The sequence below is a fragment of the Pyxicephalus adspersus genome, chromosome 6, assembly GCF_032062135.1.
Source record: "Pyxicephalus adspersus chromosome 6, UCB_Pads_2.0, whole genome shotgun sequence".
NCBI lineage: Eukaryota > Metazoa > Chordata > Amphibia > Anura > Pyxicephalidae > Pyxicephalus > Pyxicephalus adspersus.
The window spans coordinates 68,737,145-68,762,962 of record NC_092863.1 but is presented as its reverse complement, the minus strand read 5'-3'; the positions used below and the strand labels follow the sequence as shown (position 1 = coordinate 68,762,962).

At 36.2% G+C, this 25,818-nt stretch overlaps 1 protein-coding gene across 7 annotated transcripts in view; it reads left to right on the top strand.

The window, feature by feature from the left end:
• The window catches only part of PPIP5K2 (diphosphoinositol pentakisphosphate kinase 2), a 56,462-nt gene extending 31,660 nt beyond the window's left edge, over positions 1-24,802 (top strand). Inside the window, exons 17-31 of one of the 7 annotated variants that reach the window (XM_072416115.1) lie at positions 121-303; positions 1,332-1,473; positions 1,744-1,967; positions 2,904-3,031; positions 3,295-3,409; positions 4,833-4,940; positions 5,029-5,145; positions 6,799-6,972; positions 7,814-7,987; positions 9,746-9,812; positions 18,117-18,236; positions 18,774-18,836; positions 19,728-19,874; positions 20,569-20,694; positions 21,490-24,802. In XM_072416115.1, the coding sequence (XP_072272216.1) occupies positions 121-303; positions 1,332-1,473; positions 1,744-1,967; positions 2,904-3,031; positions 3,295-3,409; positions 4,833-4,940; positions 5,029-5,145; positions 6,799-6,972; positions 7,814-7,987; positions 9,746-9,812; positions 18,117-18,236; positions 18,774-18,836; positions 19,728-19,874; positions 20,569-20,694; positions 21,490-21,626 (2,025 nt within the window). In that variant the 3' untranslated portion in view covers positions 21,627-24,802. The remainder of the gene's footprint in view (positions 1-120; positions 304-1,331; positions 1,474-1,743; positions 1,968-2,903; positions 3,032-3,294; positions 3,410-4,832; positions 4,941-5,028; positions 5,146-6,798; positions 6,973-7,813; positions 7,988-9,745; positions 9,813-18,116; positions 18,237-18,773; positions 18,837-19,727; positions 19,875-20,568; positions 20,695-21,489) is intronic. The other 6 variants (XM_072416117.1, XM_072416116.1, XM_072416119.1 and 3 more) reach the window with 6 other exon arrangements.
• The last annotated feature ends 1,016 nt before the right edge of the window (positions 24,803-25,818 follow it).

The following is a 25,818-nucleotide window of genomic DNA, read 5'->3' as shown; positions in this document are numbered from 1 at the left end:
TTAATTGGTAGTGGGGATGAGGTAAGAAGGGGGGGAGGGGGGATTTTATAGGTTGTTGGATGGAGAGTCTAAACAATTCTTCACACAAAGGGTCTCTGTTTTCACCAATTACATTTTTAGGGTTTGCTGGCTCTGGAAGGAGAGTTGACCCCAATACTTGTGCAGATGGTGAAAAGTGCCAACATGAACGGTCTCCTGGATAGTGACAGTGACTCATTAAGCAGCTGTCAGCATCGAGTGAAGGCACGACTTCATGAAATACTTCAGAGAGATCGCGATTTTAGTGCTGAAGACTATGAAAAGGTAAGTTTGATGTTAGATATGCTATAGGATAAGCAAATAGCATAAAAACTACTCTTTTTGAGTTGTTACAACTATGTTTTAGGTCCAAATTAACCAGAATTGCTCTCTGCCTCTACATAATTCAAACCTGTCTTTGAGCCTTTGTAGAGGATTGTTCACCACTTGGCGCTTTCTGTATACTCTTGGTATAATCCTACACACATATTTGCTGCTGAAACTAAAGCCACATACACACGTGCAATAATAGTCGTTGGAAAGGATCGTGAAAGATCCTTTTCAATGACTAGCACTGCACGATGCATGAACGAGTGCTGTACATACAGCACTGTTCTGCTCTATGCAGAGAGTAGGGGAAGAGTGACAGAGCGGCACCCTGCTGTGCGTCCTCCCCCTTACCTTGCGTTAGTATTGTTAGTCGTCCATCGTCTGTGGATCCGCCAGGATGGTCCTTCGTATGATGGGCGACTGGCGCTGTACTCACACCAGGTTCTCGCCCGATATCTGCCGACAACCTTTGGACATGTGTACGTAGCTTTAGCCTGTAGCATATCTAAAATGTAGCCTGTTCTGGTTCAATTTACTGACTAATCCATTCAGTAAATGTTCTGCTATTGTTTGCTAAACAAATGTTGGATGGTGACCTTGTGTTATGTTTACTTTAGGGGACCTTAATGCTTCTGTAACATTTTATTGGTCTAGATTACATCTGTGGGCACTGTCTCAGTATATACCTAATGTTGTTAGTCTATTTCCAATGGCATGTGTTAAAGGTTGACTTTAATTTAAAGCGAAAACTTTGGAGTTTTGGTTTGAAAAAAGAATGACTGAGGCTCCTCTCATGTATTTTATTTATGTGGTGTGTGTCCCTTACAGGGGATTTCTTTTCACTTCCTGCCTAAGAGACACAGCAGAATATATGAGGAAATATAAAACATTCTGTATATGTGCACTTCAAACTATGACTAAAAACTCTTTGAAATGTCAAACTATTACTGAAATATTAAACTGCTGTATTTCTATACTTGTAGCTGACTCCTACTGGAAGCATATCACAGATTAAATCTATGCACATTATAAAGAATCCAGTTAAGACTTGTGACAAAGTGTATTCATTAATTCAAAGCCTGACATCCCAAATTCGTCTAAAAATGGAACACCCGAAATTTGCAGGTAATGTAATCTAGAATATGTTCCTAAAATGCCATGTGTTTTTCAGTGACTGATGTTTTGTTTGTAATTACCCAAAGCTTTAATAAATCCATCTGTTTGGATTCAAATTAAAGCTTGATTATAAAACATCAATCATGGTAATGGGACATGGGCATGGATGTTGCTGGTGTTTATACAGTTGTGCTTGCTGGTCTATGCCAGAAACAAGTTTAGTCTGCAGTCAATAATTCTGATTTAAAAATGTCATATTGCACTGTTCTTTTCATATAGACATTCAGCTCTACCACAGCGAGACCCTGGAGCTAATGCTGCGTAGGTGGTCCAAACTGGAAAAAGATTTCAAAACAAAAAATGGAAGATATGACATCAGCAAGATTCCTGATATTTATGATTGTATAAAGTATGATGTGCAACACAATGGCTCATTAAAACTGGAGAACACAATGGAATTGTACAGGATATCTAAGGCACTAGCTGATATTGTCATTCCTCAGGTAACAAGACCATGTTTGACTTTAGTGGAATATGGGTTTGATTTAAGGTGGCAGAAAACTGTCCAATACCACCCTCTAAACATAGGCCAGGCATCCCCTAATTAGTTCCAGGGCCAAGACGCACTGCTGTCCTCCTTTGACTCAAAGTGGCACAATGTAGTATTTTGTTTTTTGTATACCACAGCAGAGGAAAGGATTAGGTTGTTTCACCAGAAGATTATCGTTGTGATAAGGCACACGAACGAACGAACGAAGTGCTTTTTATCACACCTGGGATGGTAAAATGTCTTGACTATCCCAGACAATCCATATTTACGGGCTTCAATTTGTCCTAGTAATCAGTTTGAAAGGCTTCTGAAATCATTTAGAATTTATTGACAGATGTATTGACAGTTGTGATCAAACAAAAGTCTATCAACAGTACAGAAAAGTTTAATTGGAACTTTGGTTTCAGCTTGCTCTTTCAAGCTATTAAATAAAAGGCTTAAACAGAAGATTTATAACCTTACTTAGGTGCACTGTTATTTAAAATGCCAAACCTCATTAAACCAACCAATTTAGATAATGCTAATGGAGTTTGTGACACAATAGGGGGCAAGAGTTTTACAAATGACATTTGAAAGTAGGACGCTAAAAATTCTAATGTATGTTTTTAGTCCTGTATGTGCTGTTTATAGTTTGTGCTAATTAAACATCCTCATTCCTTATAGTCATTATATCATTCTTAGTTATGCTTTGTAAATTTTATTATTTAATGTACAGCCATGTGCAATATGTTGCTATTGTGCTTTTTAAATCCTGTTTATTAATAAAGCTGATTTTATTTTTCTTCTACCAATAATAAACTGGAATGGCTAAAAGCTTATACATTTTTTTCACAATGACATGATGAGAATTTGTTCATGAAAAAGTTTTTTGTTTCTTTTTGCATTTTAGGAATATGGTATATCCAAAGCAGAAAAGCTAGAAATTGCTAAAGGTTACTGTACACCTCTCGTTCGGAAGATTCGCTCTGATCTACAGAGAACACAAGATGATGACACAGTAAATAAGCTTCATCCACTGTAAGAAGCTTTATTCCTTTATTTTTGAAAAATGCTGTACTATGTTAGACCAAGTTCTGTCATTGCTTTTTTGATTTTTCGATTTTAATGCAGTCCTAGTTAATGAAACTGACTTCCTAAGACACCTTGAACAGACTCCTGTCCTTCTTATTGAATCAACATAATTGTGTTTTTCTGTAGCAGCTATAGCTAAAATATGTCTCATGTTGTCCTGCAAAATGGACAGCTGAAACATTGAAAAAGCTGGTATCTTTATTTTCTAGGTATTCTCGAGGTGTGATGTCTCCAGAACGACACGTACGCACACGTTTGTATTTTACCAGTGAAAGTCATGTTCATTCGTTACTGTCAATTCTTCGTTTTGGAGCACTTTGTGATGTAAGTAGTAGGGAGTTCTATATACACAATACATATACACCTGCATTGTGATTTTGTACCTTGTAATCTGTCTTTAAGCCAGTTCTCTACATTTACAGATTGACTTTTCTAAACCTATTGACCCTGACTTGCATATTACCTGTCTGTGGGGTACAGTGTCAAATGCTTTAGCAAAGTACACTATATCAACTGCTACTCCACTGTCTACCTGTTTACTTACTTCCTCATAAAAAGAGATTAAATTTGTTTGACAACTTCGGTCTTTCTTGAAGCCATGCTGTTTATCACTATAATATTATTTCCTAGCAGAAACTTCACTTTGTGGTTCTTCAAACTCTCCAAGACCTTTCCAACTATCGGCGTTAAACTAACAGGTCTGTAGTTACCTGGTAATGACTTTGCTTCCTTTTTATAGGAACCACATTGGCCTTATGCCAATCCATTGGTACCTTACCAGTGACTAAAGAGTCTCTAAAAATTAGAAATATTGGCTTTGAAATAACTGAGCTCAGCTCTTTGAGGACACGTGGTTGTAAGCCATCAGGTCCTGGCGCTTTGTCAACCTTAATTTTTCCGAGCTGTTTCTCAATCATATCAATTCTGAGCCATTGTGACTCATTTAAGGCAGTGACATTGCTATTATGAATTTGGACTTGAGCTCTGCCATTTTCCTTTGTGTACACAGAGCTAAAAAAAAAAAAAAGTGTTTAGTATATCTGCCTTTTCTTTATCCCCGGTTACCAACCCACCGACATCCTTTAAGGGGCCTACATGCTCAGATCTGAACTTTTTGCTATTAATATACTTAAACAAAAATTGGGGGTTTGACTTACTTTCCTTTGCAATCTGTCTTTCATTTTGAAGTTTTGCACATCTTATCACCTTTTCCTTTTTACATCTTTTGTTGTATTCTTTATAGTTTTCAAATGATGAAGGTGGTCCATCATTTTTGTATTTTTTGAATGCCCTTTTCTTGTTCCTTTTGTCTTTTTTTAACATCAACTGTGAGCCAAATAGGTTTTGATTTTAGTCTCTTAAAACTTATTACCCATTGGAATATATGTTTCAGTGTGCTTTTGTAGAACAGACTTGGAACATTCCTATTTCTGTTCAGTATTCTTCGAGGACAATATTGTCTCCCAGTCCAAGTCACAGAGAGATGCCTAATGGAAAATTTGCTCTCTTAAAACTAAATGTTTTTATCTTTCCTGTTTTTGCTTCCTGTTTACAGCTTACATAAATCTTTTTTCAGAAATGTTTCCTGTAAAACGTCTGAGGATATATCGTAATACACACCATAAATTACATACTCCTCTTATGTGTCCAATTACTACTTTGTTTTCCTGTTTGGGATGTGTTTGTTTTTTTATCTGTTTTCATGTGTACATAAAAATATTGCCATACTGTCAATTTTGATGTGTAGGAGACAAAGGATGAGCAGTGGAAGAGGGCAATGGACTACTTGAACTTTGTAAATGAACTGAATTACATGACACAGATAGTTATTATGCTGTATGAGGACCCAAACAAGGTAAATGGGCTTTTGTGTGCATACAAAACTTATTAGCAGAATGCAGATTGTATAGTAAATCATCCCCATCTTTTTTATTTCTAAATAGGATCTGTCATCAGAGGAACGCTTCCATGTGGAATTGCACTTTAGTCCAGGTGCAAAAGGCTGCGAAGAAGATAAGAACTTACCTTCGGGATTTGGCTACAGACCAGCATCCAGAGAGGTTTGTTTACAACTTGATCTTCTTTCTGTTTAATTGCTTTAAATGAAATCTGTAAGTTATGTGATTGGAGCTGGAATAGACTATATTTTGAAGCATCTGTATCATATCCTGGGAACAGGACCAGAGTGTTTTTTCCACAGGAGAAGCTTCAGATTTTCAAAACTTCAACTGATGGTCTGGGGCTGTTGCATTCCTATCATTCAGGGGCTTATTTTTTGATATTACATAAGCACAAGAAGACGTTGAGGCCTAGGACTTCCTCTTTATCTAAGTTATTTTCTGCCCTTCATGTCATCCAGGACATTGCTTTTATGTCCAGCTCAATTGTCTGTGTGGTTTGGGCTCTTAGGGTCCATCTCCCAGCCAATGTTTTTTTTTTTTAAGAAGATTGAATCCCATTTTGTAATTCCAGATCGACCCATTAAGGGTGCTCTGGCTCCTTTTTTTTCATCATTTCTAGGTGGCCCAAACATTTCATCATTCAAGATTTGGGTCTTGAGGATCTGGCTCCAAATTCTATTTGTGATCTTTGAGTGCTTTTTGGGCTTCTCAGTATCAGGCATCTGTTTTCCAGATCTGCAAGACTGCCACCTGGTCCTTTGTACAATTTATGTAAGTTTTTCCATGTGCATGTTACAGCCTTGTGCATGTTGCAGCCTTATCTGATGCCAGCTTTGACCGTAAGGTCATCCAGCCGGCTGAGCTGCAGATAGTCCATTTGTTTTTTTTTTGGGCTTGTTAGGGATTGTTTTTTGTGTTTCCCACTTCTTAGCTGGACTACTTTTGTACACCCTCAAGGTGGTACTTTAGTGGCAAAGAAAATATGATTTTTTTTACTCTCTGAAAATTCCTTTTTTAACAGTCCATTTAGGGACACATGCAACATATCCCACCCCTTTGTGTTTATGCACTTAGTACATAACACATTTTTAGGAGTATCCTACAATTTTCCTTGTTTGCCAGTCTCCAATCATCTTGCAGATGGCAGTAAATTCTGAAGGTGAGACTGTGTCCCTGAAATGACTCCCAAGAAAAAGATTTTACAGTGAGTAAAACAATCCTCTTCTCTCAGCTTCTCTCAGGTAGACGAATTACAGAAACTATGGATTTTCCTTCATGTTCAGGGCATTACTTCATGCACAGCACCATTTAGTGGTTGAAGTTAAGAATGCCATCTTCCCACGAATAAGTGTTCCAGGCTTTGTATGACTTGAATCTGACTGTGCTGGCAGACTGCATCTCAGAACTGTCAGAGCCATATGCACCTTAAAAAAAAGTTTTGTTTGTAAAATAGGAGATTATTTTTAAAAGTGCAATTTGACAGTGTAGGTAAAGGGACTGCTTCTCTGTCTTCAAATATTAATCGCATTGAATAACTATAAAACTAGTGTTGAGTGTTTTGTGTAGGAACGTTGTGGCTGATAAAGGTTTTTACTTAACCAAGCTGGTCGTTTTAAGAACTGTCAATCTTACCTGCTATTACTAATTCTGCAAAATCATAATTGAAATGCCTTTCACAGTATTAAATTAACCTTCCTGAAAAAACAAAAACATTTTTTATATATATATATATATATATATATATATATATATATATATATATATTTACACAAGGTATATGCACACACACAAATTTTGTGTTCTCAAAAATAGAGTGAAAGCTCCAAGAAACACATTCATGGCAATGACAGCGATGAAGAGTCTGCTGTGGGCAGAAGAGATGAGCCTGACAGGTCCATGGTGATGTTTAAACCTATGGTGTCTGATCCTATTCACATACACAGGAAGTCTCCCTTACCGCGTTCCAGAAAGATAGGCTCAGTAGAGGTAAGTGCCTCTTCTCTATCAGATAGTATGACCATGTCGGTCAAGGTAAACATTTTTTCTTTTTTGGTTGTTTATGAACTCCTATTGAACATCATTATGTCACTGCTCCCTTTAATGTGGCTTGTTTATAGGACTATTGGTGTGTGTGTATAGTATTGGATTTTTCTATGGCAATAATAAAATGCTAGTAGCTGCAATTATTTTTAAATTGAGACAAATCATCTCCAATACAGTCCGTAAAAAAATGTGACCGCCATATGTATTATCTGAAGATGACAATGTGTGCACACTGCTTTGTAATACAATTAGATTTCTACAATTAAACAATTATATATCTATTTTTCATACATGTGTAAAGACTGTCAGTACATTTTGCATATACATATATAAACAGAATATAATATAAAGCACAGAGCAAAGCTTGTTTATGTATATTCTTCTGTTTTATGTAAAACTGTTTTGGGTTGTTTAAGTCTTACACAGTATTGTTTATATGTGGCCTGTCCCTAATTTGTCCATTGAACCCAAATAAACTGTTAACCTTTTTGGTGCCAATATTGATTACAAAAACATAACCTGATCATCTTTGAGTCAGTGATTGAGTCACACTTTTCCTGGCACTTGTCTACAATGATCTATTATTTCTTCCTAAATAATGCTTCTAATACTGTTGTAAATGTAGTTTGTAGAGTTAGTTGTTTTCTTACACTCATGCCACACATTAAAGGTTATTTTATGTTCTTTAGTCTAGAAACAAGATTTTTTTTTTGTTTTCCTGGTCATTTGGCTTTGTTTCTAACTTTGCATGCTTTGCTGTTTTTGCCCCCTTTCTCACTTCTAGGAAGAGAGCCCCCTGAGTGTGTCTAGCCCAGAGTGTATCGGTACCTGGATGCATTACACCGGTGCTGTGGGTTCTGGGCGTCGAAGACGCAGATCAGGGGATCAAATCACTTCTTCCCCTGTGTCCCCTAAATCATTGGCTTTCACATCCAGTATTTTTGGCTCATGGCAACAGGTTTTTAAACTTTACTTCACTAAACTTTTTTTTTTCTATTACGCACAAAACAAATCAAAGATGGTATTAAAGGACATCTAATCACCTATGAGTTTGTGTTATATTGCATGTAAATGTGTTCTGTCATTTGATTTATTTGGCACCACTTGTAAAATTGTTAGCTTTTTATTAATAATGCCAACTAGCAATACAAAAAAAGGTAAAACACCTATATCCAAGTACATATGTAAAGAAAACCAACACCTTTGGCTTAGCTGTCCTTTAAAACTAATTTGGCATCAAATCTGAAAATCTCTTAAAATTATCCGTTTGGTAAAAGCGATGCTATGGGGGTCAAAATATCGTTTCGTTGTCCAAAGTGAATATGTACTTGATATTAACTGTGTCAGGGGTGACAATCCAATACTAATTCTATTTTCTTAGCAATCTGTACCTAGTGTATTGACGCCTGACATAACAAAACTCCTTCCATAAATCTGCCATATTTTCATATAATAAGTCACAGAAACCCAGGGTGGAGTATCACATAGCTGAAAAAAAAGAATAAATTGAATTCAGTCAGTGTTTGTTAACATACACACAAAGTCTGTGCAGATAGGAAACCTAGAAATGGCTATGATTCTTGCACTATGTTACATTCATACTTTTTACTGTGCTGTGTAAATGAACCTAAATTATAAAAATATGGAGCAGTGATTAGCTGGCTTTAAAAATGCAAAATTTGAAGTATCACTTTAAAAATCTGTATTACTACCTAATGATTGACCCGCTGAAAACAAATGCATGTTAGGGGTTCCAGCACTTTACTAGCTGAACCCTTGCAGATAGTTCAATCGAGGTGTCAGCCCACAGCCCCCACTTTTAGTTCCTACATTTACTGTCATTTAAAATTAATATGGAGGTTCCATTTTTAGCTTTTGAAAATTCCAGTTGCTTGGCCATAGTTCCTCAATGCATTACAATGCATGGTAATATTGCCAAGGGGTCAGCATGACAGTCATGAAGCAACTAGCTTGAGAAGTTGACAATGACAGTTTTCATGTTTCTAAAAGTAGACGACCAAAGTCTGGTGCTTCCTGATACTGGGAAGCTTGTATTTCCCACATTATTACTGGTTGGCAAGGCAGTTCATAAAGTATAATTGGTGTTCAGTAGGGCACTGATTAATTTTACTGGGGTGAGCTTGATTACCAAGTTATGTATGGAATTCTGGCAGATCATGGAAGAGGTTCTGGTTCACATTCCGTTTTCTTCTAGGAGTTTCTCTGTCTGTACAGCTAAAGCTCTTTCAGGAAAAGGGTATGCCTTTTACATTGGGTACAAGCTGCAAGCCATACTCATACAGTTCATTTATATGGCTCATGCATGGACTATAGTGACTTTGTGTTTTGACATTACTCAGCTGCTTGTTTCCAGGCTCTCCTGTTCACTTCCTTCCAAACAGGATGTCTCGTTCAAATGTGCCCATGGTTTTGCAAAACTGAAAGCTCTCTGGTTACTGGCTTGTTTTTCTCCTTTTTTCTATGTGCCCATTACTGTTTTGAATGCTTGCTTTGCACCACCCCATTGCCACAGGTCTCATCTGTGAAGTGGATTGTTGTCCGGAGGCAATATTGCATGACAAGGTTTTCTGATTCTTCCCAACTAACTTGTGTCATGCATCAGTATTAACATTACCTGTCTGAGATGGGGTGGCCTGTATCAGTATTCCAGATCTTGTTGCTTTTGTGCATCTGACAGTGACATCTTCCATTCCAGGTGCTGGCCGATAACAATAGCCATCTCAGAGCAGCAAGGATCTTGGAGCAGAAGCACAGTGGGTTAGGTAAGTATATTTCTTCTTTTTTTAGTAATGTAAACACATTGGGCAATGCTAACAAGCTAATGAGATGCCAGTGGCTTTTTTTTGTTTTTTTAACCTCTACTACTTGATTTAAAAGTGCACCCAAGCATGGTGGCAGTGAGTAGCATCTAATATCAGCTGTGCATTGGATGAACACACATATTTGATCTTGCTTTCACTTAAATTTAGATTTTGCTGCGCAAGATTACTTTAACACCCATTCCCTGAATGGCTATGCTCAAAAATAATAATTGAGAATTAATGTATTTTTTAAAACATTTAAATATATTACTTTTCTGGTCTTTTTTAAAAGTAACAAAAATCTGATATACTCCGCTGCATTATTAAATATCTAGTTTTTGATGAACATAAACTGCATTTGTTATGCAGCAATAGAAAAGAGAATTGCTTCACAGCCCACCTTAAGTCAAAAGTACAAATCTGATATCTGTTCTGTGTCATGATTAGTAAGCCATTGGAATCTTCAATGTTATGGCCAAGGTTTTTACTATCTTAATTAAAGGTCTGATGTTTACTTGTTGGTTTTCTGTACCTGCATTTATTGGTATTTGTGTTTTATACTGTTTGAATGTAATGCAGCATGTGTGGTCTGGTAATGAAGGAATTTTCTATGCACTGACCAAGCACCCCATTCAGTTTGTGTAGTTATCAGACTCTTTGTGTGTTATGTTATTGTACATTTAGGAGAACTCTTCTAAAAATTTATTTTATTACTAACATCTCAGTAAAAGTTCTTATTTACCCAGGCCATGGTACAGCTAGTTGATCATGTTACTATACATGTTCTGTAATGTTTTGCCACTTATCAAAGTATTGTCTTCTGTTCTGCGTGTCAGGAACAAAACTGTTCATTTATAGCCACGAGGGTAACTTTATTCACCTTCATACAATCATCATGATGTCATTAAATGTGTCAAGGCAGATGTTCATTTTTCAAGAAAATGATGGGAGGTGTGCACGTTTTTAAAACCAACATTTTCTCTTCTATATTTCAATCACTATGGTTCTGTGTTGTCTTTTTTTAAAGTAATATTAATTAATCGCTGCTAGCATAAAGATATTAATGTGGATAGCAGATTAGGTTGAAGGTCCCCATCTCTATCAGACAGTTTGGTGCAAACAGATTGTTGTGCACCAAACTGTCCTCAGAGGTAATCCCCCCTACCCCCCCCACATACACACCACCACCACCACCATCTTTTATAAAGCTTACAAGTTCCTAAATGTGATGGCTGCCATTGTTTTCTATGTTTAGGACTTATTACATTTTTTTGCAGGTACAGAAAAAAATCTTGGTGATCCAGTCAGAAATGGTTTCTTTTTAAATTATATTCATTAAATTGAAACAATGCTACCAGGTTTATATATCTTTTAAGCTTAAGATTAATTCCGCTCTATCTTATCTAGACCAAATATGGGAAAGGTTTTAGTTTAAAATGACAACCTGAACATAGATGTGGACCCTGAATAGATATGGTCATTAAAATGCAACTTTATTATTAACTTTAACATAATTATATAGTACTGACATATTATGCAGCGCTTTACAAAGACTATAGTCATGTCACTAGCAGTTCCTCAAAGGGGCTCACAATCTAATGTACCTACCATGTGATCTGAATAAAAAATAAAAATTGCTGCATCTTCATGACCATCTGTAGTTCTTGGAAGATACAGTGCAGAGAGTGAGGATTGTTACCGTAAGACAGGATGTCTGTACTGCAACATATAGAAACACCATGGTCTCAGAATTAACATGAAGCCAGTGGAAAAACACCTCTAATATAGCAGAGGTTTGGTAGTTCCACATATAAATTGAGGGTAAGCCCCAAAGCCTAAATCAAGGCCAGCATCATTCAGGGGTGGTGGAATCTTAAACTCATCTTAACCAATTAAGAAGCACATTTCTCAATTGGACTATTATCAAAATAGACTAATAAGAGAGTAAAAGTACAGGAGGCCCTATAAAGCCCTGACCTTATGAGATGACAGTAATCAGTAGGGTCACCACAGTAAGAACCTTCTATGTCACTACATACACCAGTAACACAGACAAGACAACAGCTAGCTGCCAGCAACCAGGAGCCGCATGGGACCAAATCTTAAATAAATAAATAAATAAATAAAACCCTAAAAGACATAACGCACTGCTCATAAAATTGATTGGGGTTCTTAATTGCAAGGATTTCCCAAGTGCCAGCTTCCTTCTAAATATTTCCAATGTTCCAGCCTCATATCAGATGACTACTTTAGTTTGTGTTCTGTATGTTCTTCTGTATGTTCCTGGCAGTCATCAGAATGAACATGGCTACTGGAATGAGTGGTGTAACATGTTGAACATTACAGAACAATATGGTAATATGATTATTACCAGATCTTTAAATATATCATTTATCTTTGGTGGCTATTAAACATACAGCAAAATTGAAATATTTTAAACAGGGTAGGTTACTTGAGTTTAATATTCTGTATATCTTCATCCAGTGATACAGAAAACAACCTATACATTTTTCAGCATGCATCTTTCACTGAGAATTACGCCTTACCTGAAATACTGGCATGTGTGTTAGGATTACTGAAAGCACAGTATTTTAGGAAAAAGCATCCAATACAGTTAATTGATTGAATATAAACAAGAAAAGCTGTTCAACAGCCCTTATATTAGGTCAGTTAGATGGCGTCTGGCCGCCTATCTCTACAGCCGAGATGTTGCTGTTTTAGGTTGTCATTAGAATTGGCAAATCAAAAGGACCAATTCCCATGTACATTGATAATTACAGACTTCTTTTTAAACATTAACATAAATAAATGTTATGTTTATTTTCACATGTATACGTTTATCTAGGAATTATTGTTTTTCCTTTAACAGTAGTTTGATAATTTTGTATTTGTATAATTCCAGTTCAGGCAGACTCCTGTTCATCAGCTGTTTCAGATCATTTTTTTCAGATCATCAGATCAGGGACCTTTCCTAAACTTATCAGAACTCACATTCCCAATTAGATATACACATGTGGCAGCCTGGTCATTTGGTTCCCAAACATTTCACCTGCATGGCCTCATTGACTGTATAAATGTGTATGTAGGGATCAGTGGTGCCGGTATGCAGATGTTATGTATTTGATAAGAATAGCAGGTAAATAAAAAAAAAAAAAATAAATAAATAAATGGTCAAGCAAAGCTTTACCAAATGCCCTGTACACTGAATAATTTGAACTGTAGATATTGATGTAAATCACGTTATTTATGTATGTCATTATCTGTGTGAGATGTATCTTTTTTGCTATAGTCCTTGTGTATAATTCTGTGCCACCTTCTGCTTTCCTGTTATTTACATCCTTCATGGCGATCCCCTTTCCTGTGTATTTATAATTCCTGTTTTTTAACATCTTGGTAGCAGTTGCTATGTTAGATTTTTCCTGTCATTTGTCAGACATTGCATGAAGTCAAAATGTAGTGTCTCTTGGTCAGACTGATGTTACACCAATAATATAAAACATTGGAACAACTTTATTCTTCATGCAGTGGTACAAATTATCCTGTACAGTAGGCAGCCAGTTTGTAATCTATAAAATAAAACATCTCACCTTGAGGCAGCAAGCAATTTGTCCATGTAATCTAATTTTAAGGGTAAAAATGGGGGTACGCTCTTGTCCATCCAGTTTATCCTGCCCCCCTTGTTAATATTTGGCTTTTATTTTAGACATTTGACAATAAAAGTTAAATATCTGCTAATCATAAATTGGAATGGTGTTTCCATTTATTGAGAATAATAACTATTACCACTCTGCCCCTAGTTTACCATAAGCAATAATTATTTTTCACTCTGAGGTATCTGCTTTCATATCTAAGAACATTGTTCCTTAGCTCTCAGAGGAAATGCAAGTATTTTCAGGATGCTTTGTACTGTTACTTAATAATGAGTTGTAGTACACAAGAGCAATTCTGGGATTTTTTAATTTAACATACAGAACAAATTTTATCTTCATTTTATTTAAACTCCCTATGCTGTTTGCTTTCAGATACCTTATCCTTTAGGTTTTGTATTGCCATTTGTGGTAATGTCTATTATGTGAGTTTTTCCTCATTTTTTATTTATCTGTTCCATAATATATAAAATCTTTATTGATATGAAGTCATTGATTTACAAAAAAAAACATTTAACATGGTTGCATCCACGATGTGTTTTGCAGAGCACTGTGGGTTTTTGAAGAGAGCACAAAAGTAGCCTTTTCAGGCAGCTGTCAGTGCAGTCTGAGATTCAGCTGTAGACAAGCTTTTTCAGCAAAGTTAAACATGACTGTGTAAACATGTACAAAGGAGCTAGAGCTCCATATACTGGCCGGAAATGGAACATATGAATTTTTCCTGGCAAGTATTTGCTTTTGGGTTACTATTTTAAATGGCTACAGAATTACCTGACAGTGTAGACTGACGGGAACAAAATCTTAAAATTCATATTGATTCTTTCTTTAAGGCTGCAGCATAAATAGCATTTCCCGGGGCAAAATACAGTCATGAAAAAAAAATGTAGTCTCTCTCAATTGTAAGGATTTGCATATCAGGAGATATTAAAAAAAATCATCTGGTCCTTGGGAGGTCTTATATTTGGGTAAATTCAACTGCAGGTGAACAACAAAACATGCTAATGTTTATTTAACAAAGTCAAAATGCAGAATATTGTGTAAAATAGCACACCCTTAGTACTTCTATTGGAATTAATAGGATAAGTAGCAGCCTGGTGCTGCTTAATAAATGCACTTGATGAATTGATCATCACTCTTCCTAGGGGCTCCAGCAAATTCATTTTAAAGACGGTGCAATGCTCAGAGAAACTCTGGAAAACCCAAGAGCTACATACCTGACATCACAGACCTCTGCATGTTAAATGTTAATGACAGTACAAATATAAAAAGCCTGCACATGTATGGCTTGTTTTTAAGGTATGCCAAGAGAAAGCCACTTCCCTCCAAAAAGAACATGGCAGCATGGCTTAGGTTTGCAAAGTTGCATGTGAACAAACTACAATACTTATGGAACAATGTCCACACAAGACCGAAGCAGAGATTTTTTTATTTATTGCACAGAACCACATTTAGCCAAGCACAGCAATGGGCAAATTGTTTTTTTTTTTTACCATTTTTTACCATAGTATAAGAAGGTGTACTGGTGATCTGTACTTGTTAGGCTCTTTAAAGGTTGAATTCAGTTTACATTGCGCCCTTTCTACAGGAGAACTGATAAACTTTATACCAATGTATTTTCACTTTGGTTATAATATAGCATCAGATGTATGATGAATACTCCTAGTTGTTTTTCTTTACATTATGTACATTTTTTAACTACCGTACAAATTTAAATGGGTTTAAGATATGTGCAAACAGCATGCTTATTTTGAATTTAATATATCCAAGCATAAATACCCCCCAAACCCCTGCCAAGTCCCCCCTAAAGTACACATAGCACTGACAGAGAAACACTGCATTGTACAAATCATTGTGCAATAAAGCAAAACAAGGCCTGTAGCCGAGCAATGTCGGGTATAAAGGCTCTCTGCCTTTAAATGTAAATACCTTGAAATGTAATGGCAATGTCCATGCATTCCTATTTTTTCCCACCTTTCTTGGTTTGAGCTGTCATGCATTGGCTATGTGTTATAAAAATCCCCTGTGTCCTCTGAAAGTGGCTTTATTTACTGTTTTACTGGTGTGGGTAATTATTTTATATCTCTAGTTGTTTCTGCCCGACAAACTATAATTATTTCTGACATGTCATGCCCTGAATGCATCTTCTTTCAATTCCCATGTACATGAGCCTTCCCGTGTTGCTGGGTCATGTTAAATATATTTCCCTGCAGACCCTCATTCACAGAAAAGAGAAACAAAGAAGTGTTTTCACTCTGGAAAGTGTAAAATCAGAAGTCACTGTTGGAGCTCTCTATTACGAGGTAAGGAATCTAGTAGTATTCCATCCTCCCTGCTGCATAGTAGAGTAGCTGTGCCTTCTGCACTTGTTCCCATATGTATTTATACTAGCGGTGCTTCACAGTACTAGATGAAAATGGATCCTCCTATGCATAAATTTTACACCAAACCTGATAAAACCTACAGATTACAACCTGCAAATTTACATAGTTGAATGTATTCACTTTTTTTTTTTAACATAATCATTTTGATGTGATATTTAATACGTGTGCGTCTTTGAAAAAAACTGAACCATTTTTTTTCTTGTAGGTAAATTTAGAGAATTCACAATATAGCTATATGCATAAAACGAGTTGAGCAGTATAGCTTTAGATTTAGATATTCAGCTTAACATGCAAGCAAAGACTCCCAATTGTTTTATGTTACTCTGTTACCACCTGCTGGCTGTTTTTATAGGCACAGACCACCTTGATTTTTCAAATGTTTTGATGTGAATATATACAGTATTTTTTTAGTTGAAGCTTTTGTGTATTCCTTTACTTTGTTACATGCTTGTTCTTGCTGCACAGCATGTCCACATATTACAATAAATATGCCACTGTTTAGGAAGAGACTGCATCTAACTACAGTCCAGAAGCCTTGTTGATCAGCATCCTAACTTCAGCCCCATTTGTCCAGGTTTTGGATAGAGTTGGGATGAGTTAAAGCTTCTATTTGTGTCCCTGTTAGTGGTAGTTTTCTTCTGTACCTGGCCCCTTACAATATCTGTACAGGCAATAATGAAAACCTTGTCTAAAATTGTGACCTTTTCCTGTTCTACTGAATGTTTTTCTTCCCTGTCCATTAGGTACCCATTAGGTCTTCTACTTAACCATCTCAGATAGTCCTTTCCACTACCAGCATCCCTCAGTTTATTGCAAGTGTAGTAGAAAGGTCATCTTTTGCTTAGCTGTGTAAAAGATGAACCTTTATTTTTTTTTTCTGGAGAACATAGCTCTGTTTCTTTAACAGGAGAATTTTCAGAATTTCTGATCTTTGACACAAGCTTTTTAGCTTAGTGGTGTGACTCTTTTTTCTGAAAGTTGTGGGCCTCTTTTTATTTTTATTCAAGGCTGTCCCATTTGCTCGGTTTTCACTGGTTTTCAATATTCTCTCATTTTGACACAGTCAAGCCCTTCCCTGTGTAGTAAAGAAATAAAACTTAAAGCAGAACTTAAAAATAAAAAAAAATCCCACCTTTAACCCCCACAGATCCATCGATCCATAAGGAGGTTTCTTCAATCGGGTCTCGCGTTATCCTGGGAGCCATCTTCTTCATTTTCCAGGTTCTTCTTCGTACCTCATCAATCTTGCACTGCACAGGTGCGAGATGTAGATCGGCAGAGTTTCACTCCCGATCTCACTGCGCATTTTCTCCCTATAGATAAGTCTTGGGCATGCACTGAAGAAACAGCCAGAGCCTCCTGGGATGCGTGACATATGTATCCTAGGAGGCTCTGCGCTCCCATTCAGGGGAGATGCTGCACCCTTTTTTTTTTTTTTTCGTTTTTTTTTTTTTTTTTTTTAATAGGGTGCTGCACCTAAGAAAAAAAGATTAGGTCTACTCTTATTCTGTCTATGCTGCTGATTTTGACACTGTTAAAGATCTAAGTTTTCCAAAAAATCATTGGTATCCAAAAGTTCCTGGTGTTTTGGATTCTCTGTTCCCTACTGTGTACAAATGTTCAGTCTGCAGTTCCTTAAGTTGCTGCTGTGATCTATTGTAACATAGGGACTAGTAGTTGGAACCAGTACACACAAGTCTGTTTTTTTTTTAAATGTAGCAATAATGAAGTAGCTTGGCTTTCCTTTTTTTTATTATGTGTGTATTGAGCTAGATTTCATGTTCATTTTTTCTTAAAAGGGAAGGGAAGAGCTTTTTGTTACCAAAAAGTCATCTGGATATACATCCAGTCTTGAGAAAAATGGTTTCTGTATTTTGGATAGGTTTTCTCAATAATAGTGGCCGGGTTATGTACCAGATAATCATCCTAAATATCCCTTCAAGTAGGCCTATTTGGGGCAGACAATATATTTTTAGTTTAATATTTTTATTTTTCATCTTTAGTTTGGACATGTGTAACAAAACAAAAAAAGTTAAAAAAAAAAAAAACGTTTTATTAATGAGCAGAAGATGGCACAGGATCTTGTAGAATGATGCAAAACAATACAAAACATACTTTTTATATTAAAGTTTTGTCTTTTATATTGACGGCCAGTCTGTTTTGCATGTTGCATGCATCACTTTTATAAATGGAATGGAGGAACACTAGGTTGCTGTATTTTCTCTAACTTCCACTAGGGTCTCACTGCGCGGGTCTGTTTAGTACTACAGTGCTCGGGGCCTCTTCAAGTGCACCTAACCTTCTGGATTATGCTCGTGCTCATCGTAAAAAGCTGACTACTTCTGGCTGCATAGATGGTATGTGTGCATTAAGTCTCACACACGTTTTGTGTGAAAGCCACACCTCTCATCAGAGGACCACACACAGATATTTGGTGTGTTTAATTTTTTCCCCACCTCTAAATACTTATATTCTGTGTTATAATTATTTACCCTGTGCCATATTTATTTTTCACAGTCATTATTAATTTAACAAACTTATCAAAAACAAAAAAGTATCCCCTTTTTTTTACCCCTCGGATAATAATAGGTGTTATTGTAGTTTTCATTTTGGCCATCTTTTTTAAATTTTTTTTTTTTAAGTACATGTAACCCTAGAAGCAGAGTAGCCAGCTTTCCTTATGGAATCTCTCCTAAATATTTCTAAAAAGGAATCGAACAAGTGTGCTAGTTAATCCAAGTACTTTTCTTTGCTGTGGAGTGCACTGCATGCTGCTGAAGTTAACAGGTTTACTCACAGACACATGGGGAGTTTTTTCCTTTTTTTTTTTTTTTTTTTCTTCCCCTATTTGGTAGCGTTTATGAATTTCAGGTACCTCTTTTTCTCTTTCTTAGACTCCACACGCAGCTCTGCTGTTAAAAGGTTTTCTATCTCATTTGCTCGACACCCAACCAATGGTATGTTTTGTTTATTTTAAATGATACCCCGTGCTTCATATTTTTTTTCCCATTTGGTTTTTTCAGACATGGGATGCAAGTTCACTTCCCTTCTTGAATTATTCATAACTTCATTGGCCTTCACATTTCACTTTTTTTCAAAGGAGTATTTTTGTCATATTCATATATATTGTTAAAGTTTGTTAATGGAACTCTTACGGTCATTTCACAATTTTAAACAATGACAGATGAGCAGTCATAATTTTTTTTTTTTTTTTTTTCAACTCCATAAGATTTATTCTCAAATCTTACCTGTAATATATATAATCTACATGCAGTTGAAAGTTTTCTTCACTTTGTAGTGTAGTGACCGTTATTTAAATAATTTTTTACATTTATTTGTGGAATTCATTGTTACATGCCTAGCAAAAATATATGAATTTAAATTTGTGGGTTTTGGGCCTTTTTTTTCCCCCTAAAGGCTTAAAAAATGACCACTAGTTGCTACAAAGCGCACATGTTTCGTACAGTTGTTAACTCATCACTATTCAAATTGGTAATTCCTAAAGCTTTTTTTTTTTTTTTTTTTTATTGGCCTACAAAAATGTTTGCCTTCTTTCCCTGCATTTGCAATCTAGATGTGTGGGTTTTTTTTTCACTACGGAAAGCAATATTGCAGGTGTGAACCAAGCAATAACAGATGTAAAGGTAAGTATGCAGAAATAGAGGCCAGAGCAATTGTTCTACTTTAAAAGTGGAAATTATTAGTGCACTTGTACAGTTTATTATTATTTTTTAGGTTTGCTACTTTTAGTTTGGTAATGTTGGTAAATCCTGACATACAAAGTAAATATGTTTTCATAACTTTCTCAAATGTAATAATGTATATGCTTGTGTGTGTATATTTTTCAGGATTTGAACTGTACTCCATGGTGCCTTCCATATGTCCTTTAGAGACTCTCCATAACTCCTTGTCATTAAAGCAGGTGGATGAATTCCTTTCTGCTATTGCAGCCCCTTCAAGCGACTGTCTTCTGGATACCCCCACTGCTTCTCCTTGTAGGCCATCTTTTATTATACCTTGTATTCATGTTTTGTTTTCTTTATTATAATTTGTAATCACCTGACATTTCCATCTGGATGTCTACTCAAGTTTATGATCTTTCTGCTATGTCCTACTTAGCATCCAATGTCTTTTGCAGAAGTGACATTTCCAAGATATTTCATAAAGTTTATGGGGAGACAAGTGACATTTAATGCTGAATCATGTCTAAATCATTTCCTGCTAACTTACCTGTTAGTAGATTAGCCAAGGGGTCACAGGTAGCAGTGCTAATGTAATAGTAGAATATATATATTTATTACCTAAAAGGTGGGTTAAAAAAGATGGATGAACAGTAATGCAAATATTATGCACCACCACTATTTCTATACAGTCCCTGCTTTCAATAAAAAGGGTTAGAGCTGCTTCTCCTTAGAAAAATAAAGGAAAATTTCCATATCCAAAAAAAAGTCTTTAAAACTCAGGAACAAGATATCTGTACCTTTCAACTATATGCTGAGATTTCAATAATTTAAAGACAATCTGAAGTAGTTGGTATTGAATTTATATATTTTTTGCTTGAAGAAACAGGGATCAGTTCCTTATTTATATTTATTCAATTAACATTTGTAAACCACTATCCTCATTTTTCAAACGGCTAAAAATTTGGATTTTATTTAGTTTTTTTTTTTTTTTTCATTTTTATTATAGCTACACCAGGTTTTCATAGTCATGTTGTGAGAAAGGTTTCCTTGAATACATATACACCAACGAAAATACTACCAACACCTCTGTTCCCGAACACGGACCTTTCCAATTCAAGCGCTTCTACGTTGCGTGAGTTGTCTTACTCAGGTTTTATGCTATAGTTATGAACATTTAGAATTGTGCCCATACTTTTATATACCCCTAGCTGAATTATTATTTTTTTTTTGTTAGAGGAAATATCTTTTTATTAGGTCCTGTACATTTTTAAGTTGTTTTGGATGAACTGCATGTTTTATATCTCTCCAAAGTAACGCAATGATATTAAGGTCAGGAGATTGTGATGGCCAAACAAATCTTTCACTCTTTTTTTTTTTTTCGGGTGGGGGGCTTCCACTGAAGGTTTGACATGGCTTTATGGTTTGGTTTTTTGTCATGTACACTGTGGTGCAGCCTTGTTGGCTTCTCTCCATTTATATTATTGTGGTTATAACAATAAAGTTCAGCTATGGTGATCTCATCACTTCATATGATTTTGTTGCAAAATTGATATTCTAAAAATGCTGTTTGGCATATTGTAACAAAATAATGTATGTACAAATATAACTTGTAAAAGGGGAAGTTTAAAACTCCTGCCAGAAACTTTATCACTAGGCCAAGAAACATTGGGAAATCTCCCAGTGACCACCAATCCTAACTCATATCATTAGAGTGTCTAGGTTTGCTTGCAGAGATTAAACAAGATTATAGAGGCAAGAAGCAATTATTCCCTTCTCTCTGATGCTCAATGCTCTGGTACCCCCTGCATGGTGTTTCTGGTGACTGTCAATAGTTTGTTTACCTCTCTGAAGAGAATTCCTAATGCTAAAACTTCTAGCTAAAGTAATAATTTCTGATGTCAATTTTGTGTTTCCTCTCTTATATTAGATGGCATTACAGCATCCACCACCATATCTGAAACTGACTTGGTCCAAGAGGAGAAAGAGTCCACTGAGGTCAAAGCAGAGAAACCTCTTCAAGAACATGATAGCTGTATGCAAGGAACGCTGAACCTGCACCCCTGATTACTTGCACTGCTTTAAAAACTGGAGAGTGGGTTTACCTAAACCTTTATATCTATATGCAACATATTTAAATGTTATTTTTTTACTGTAGTCTCTGTCTGTATATACTGATAGGACAGATAAATTGTACATAAAGTATTTTGTGTTTACAGAGGAGGCTCATTGTAAAACTGGACCCACTTTCAACATGTCAATACAAAGTTAAACATCTTACTGAATGTTAAGTCTGCATCAAACCAAACTCAAACCCAGCATCCGCTCTTGATATTTTCACACTCTCAGCCACAGTGCAGCCAAAAATCTACCAAGCACTGAAAAATGATGCCTGTCTGCAGAAAATTATAAGAAATATTGTACTGATGCACATGCTTTATCAATACAAGCTGCAATGAATGTATGTTTGTCTGTCTGTTTGTTTTTTTTAAGCATTATGAAAAATATGCTGTTCATAATGGCCAATCTTATATTGACTTCCTGTAATTAAAGGCTGGCAATTAAAGGCAAAAAAATCAATCAATTGTTCCTGTTTTGCTCAAGCATCTTTTTGTGCAGCTGCCTAGGATCCCTCAGTTTGTGAGTGCCTAATGTATTCACTCTGCTTCTGAGCATGTTGTTGGTCTCTGTCTTTGCTACCCACCTATATGCTTTTGCTACATTTCAATCAATGTTCAGCATACAGCTGAGGTTAATAATTTGCCTTCTCTGGCTTCTCCTTTACTCCTTAATACAATACTAATTATATTTTAAATTGAACCTTTAGGATTCCATTTTAATGGTTATTTTAGACCCATTGACCTAATCACTGTGCATTTTTGCTTCACTGTGCAATTCCACTAGATAGTGGCTTTTAAGATGAGCTGGAATAATTCTGTACACAACTTCCTGAAACCATCACATCAACCTGCCCTAGGTAAAGGCTGCATGTGACACTGATTAAAAGTGCTGAAATTCAATGAATGAAAGAGGCAAGCCAGGGACACTAGGGATATGAGAGGTCATTTCTATGGCTCAGATCCTGTGTTCTGCTGTTCCTAACATCAGGGGCCAGTTTGACTTGCAGACATGAGCTACCTTTAGGTTAGTCTTTCAGGCTGTGGTACATGTATTTGCATAATTGACCTGGTCAAGCATGCATAATAATGCTGGGAAGGCAGATGGGGAAGCTGTTATCAGACACCTCCAGTGTTGGGCATATCCAGGGGGAAACAAAGGCAAGCTTGATGTAACAGGAAGTACTGATTTTATTCCTGGGATGTCTGGCACTGTCTATATCTGAATTGGTCAGTATAATTGAAAAAATTGGGTTTTTGCTGCTGTCATCTCTATTTTCTATGTACCTTAAAATGTGTAGTGTGTATTGAGTTTCATTGCCATGAAGCTTCATCTGCCCCCACAGTGTATCAAATCTATACACTTTTATAGGAAGTAGGCAAAGGTCAGGCAGAGGGAACTGAAGACAACGAGAAACAGAAGTGCTTAGCATAAAATGTTCAGTAGGTAGATGTTATTTATATCGCATATAACTCACCATTCCACTGAAAAGCTATGTAGCTTACTGCTTAATATATAAAAGAAGAGCAACCTAATGTGTTATAAAGAAATATGCACATAGACCTGTAGAATTATCTTATAGTTAACCATAAGTGGGCATACATTAGGGACGATTATGAAAACCTATTTCCATCTTTTGTGGCGTCCAAATTCACTGGGGTCTGAAGCGTTGTAAGTACAGTAACATCTTAGAAAAGGGTCAGTAAGGTCAAGAACAGTAATGAGTGAATGTAACAGCAGAAGTGGACCCAAGGAGCATGTAGTGCACAAGGCTGCCAGACTAGGTAAATGGTTGTCACCATTGGTTAATGGTTATAGATCATTCCTCATAGGATTTTTAATACATTTGCTTTATCAGTAGCAAAAAAAAAAAAACTTAATCAGCTTAGATTTTTATTTTTTACCATTTAGGGTACTTTTATAAATACAATTGGACTGCTAGCTCTGGAAACACTAAGTGAATAATTTAGATGCTATATACTGTACAACAATGTGTCCTGTAGATAATTTGTAGCGATAATTTGTACCATAGCGAGAACAGATAGAATTAACACAAACTAGAAACTGAACCGTTACTATGCTTTTACTGAAACTGCATAGAAAATATAACAATCCTTGCAGTGGGAATAGCCACTAGATAGGGCTTCAAGGGGTAAATATTTCTTAGGTCTAGGGGAAACATCAGAAGCTCTTACCTTATCCCTCAATCTCTCGTTGGCCAACAAACTCCTTTTTTTATCCAACACCCTGGGTTGTTGGTGGTCCTTTGTCATCTGTACCCTCAATGCAGCACTATTTATCCTGCATTGTAGTCCATGACAACAATGGCTGCAACTTAGAGAAGAGGATGCAGAAAACCATTTGCACAAAGGAGCAGCTCATGGGAGTGAGAGCCAACAAACTCTTTTTTCCATCCAACAACCTGGGTTGTTTGGTGGTCATCTTAGCCATCAATGCAGCACTATTCATCCTCCATTGTAGGCAAAAACAGCCGTGGCTGCAAGTCTCATACAGAGCGTCTTGGAGAAGAAGCTGCAGAGAACCAGCTGCACATAGGGGGGAGCTCATAGGAGTGAGGGAATAATGATAAAGGGTGTTTATTGTACCTGTTAATTTACCCAGTAGATCGAAGAGAATGTTTATCCCTTCCCTTGCAGGGATAAACTTTTTTTTTTAGTTTAAAGCAGTAAACTGCACGTTACAAACCACATCCCTGTTTGCAGACACTGAATTTTCAGTCTGTATTAGTTATTACTATCACTGTATTGTTATTCATCTGTTACATCTGTGTTTTGATTCAGTGTTTTATAAAGTGCACTTTTTTCCAGCAGTCTATCACAATCAAATACTTCAGTTCCTTACATCTGTAGCCATTAGCAGTATTGTTTAGGTATGTCAGTTCTGGTTATCTGTTACCCTGCTATAGTCATGACTTTTTTTTTTTTTTTTTTAAATATGTGTATCTTCGTGTTCGATTAGACTGCAAACTATTCTACCCTAGCATTGTGTAAATGGATTTCTGTTATTGTCATAAATGTGTTATTTTTTCCTTTTTTTATTTTACTGTATTTTTAGCACCGGACATCTTGTTTTCTTGTAATAAAAATATAAATTATTTTGCTACATTTACATTTTTCTGAGTGATATCAAAGAGAATGAATGAATGGTTTTATTGACTGAAGAAACTGTAATTGTGTATTCATGGGGCATGCAGTTGCACTGTTTAAGTTTGCGGAGACCCTGAAATAGACCAAACCTAAAAGGCTGATTTGGTAATAACCAGAAGCTTGGTTGTATTGGAGATGTATTCAGGTAGAGCCACTGGTTGGATTCCTCTGAACATTTCAGAGAACCGACATGACATGTTAGGTTTTTCTTCACCCTTAACATGCGGGTGAAATAATGCGGGTAATTGACAAAGCACCCCATTTATTTTACCCATAGGAAAAAAAAATACTTGCACCTTTATTTCAATGTAACCTAAATGTGGTGCATAGTGTGCCACGTGCTATTCAAAATGAACTGTACTGCTCTGTATACAATGCGCTGTAGTAACTTTCCTCCTGTAATCCTAAACGGTTAGCAGCCTAATCCAGGACTAATCTAGCCTCTGTGTACTACAGACCCCCCATGTACGTCAACAGTAGTTTCCCAATCCATGTTGCAGCATACCACAAAGCAAACCATGTAGTGTGGTAAACTTTATTTTGTTGACCATTAGGCCGCCTTAGTGCCATGCCCTTTATTTAGGTGCATTGTTTATATCTAAATACTGTACTTTATGCTTGCTGCACTGACTGTCTTTTTTATGACCATTACTGCATTAAATCAAGTTTATAAAAGCTGTGTACTGAATACAAAATCACAGCCAGTGAAGACTTGGCAACTCACTCCAATTTGAATAACTGTTGGTCAAAAAATAAAAAAAATACTAACCAATTGTTGTCATTTTAGTTAGTTTCAAATTTTTTTGGGCTTTTGCCATGTTTTAACATTGCTTTATGTCATGGGTTAATGTGTGCTTTGTTTGGATAACTCAACTTGTTATAATTGGGCCACCAAAAGCTGTATTACAGAAAAAAGGGCTTGTCTAGTATAACAAACTAAGGCATGAAAAAAATCTACACAAAAAGTGGACTTA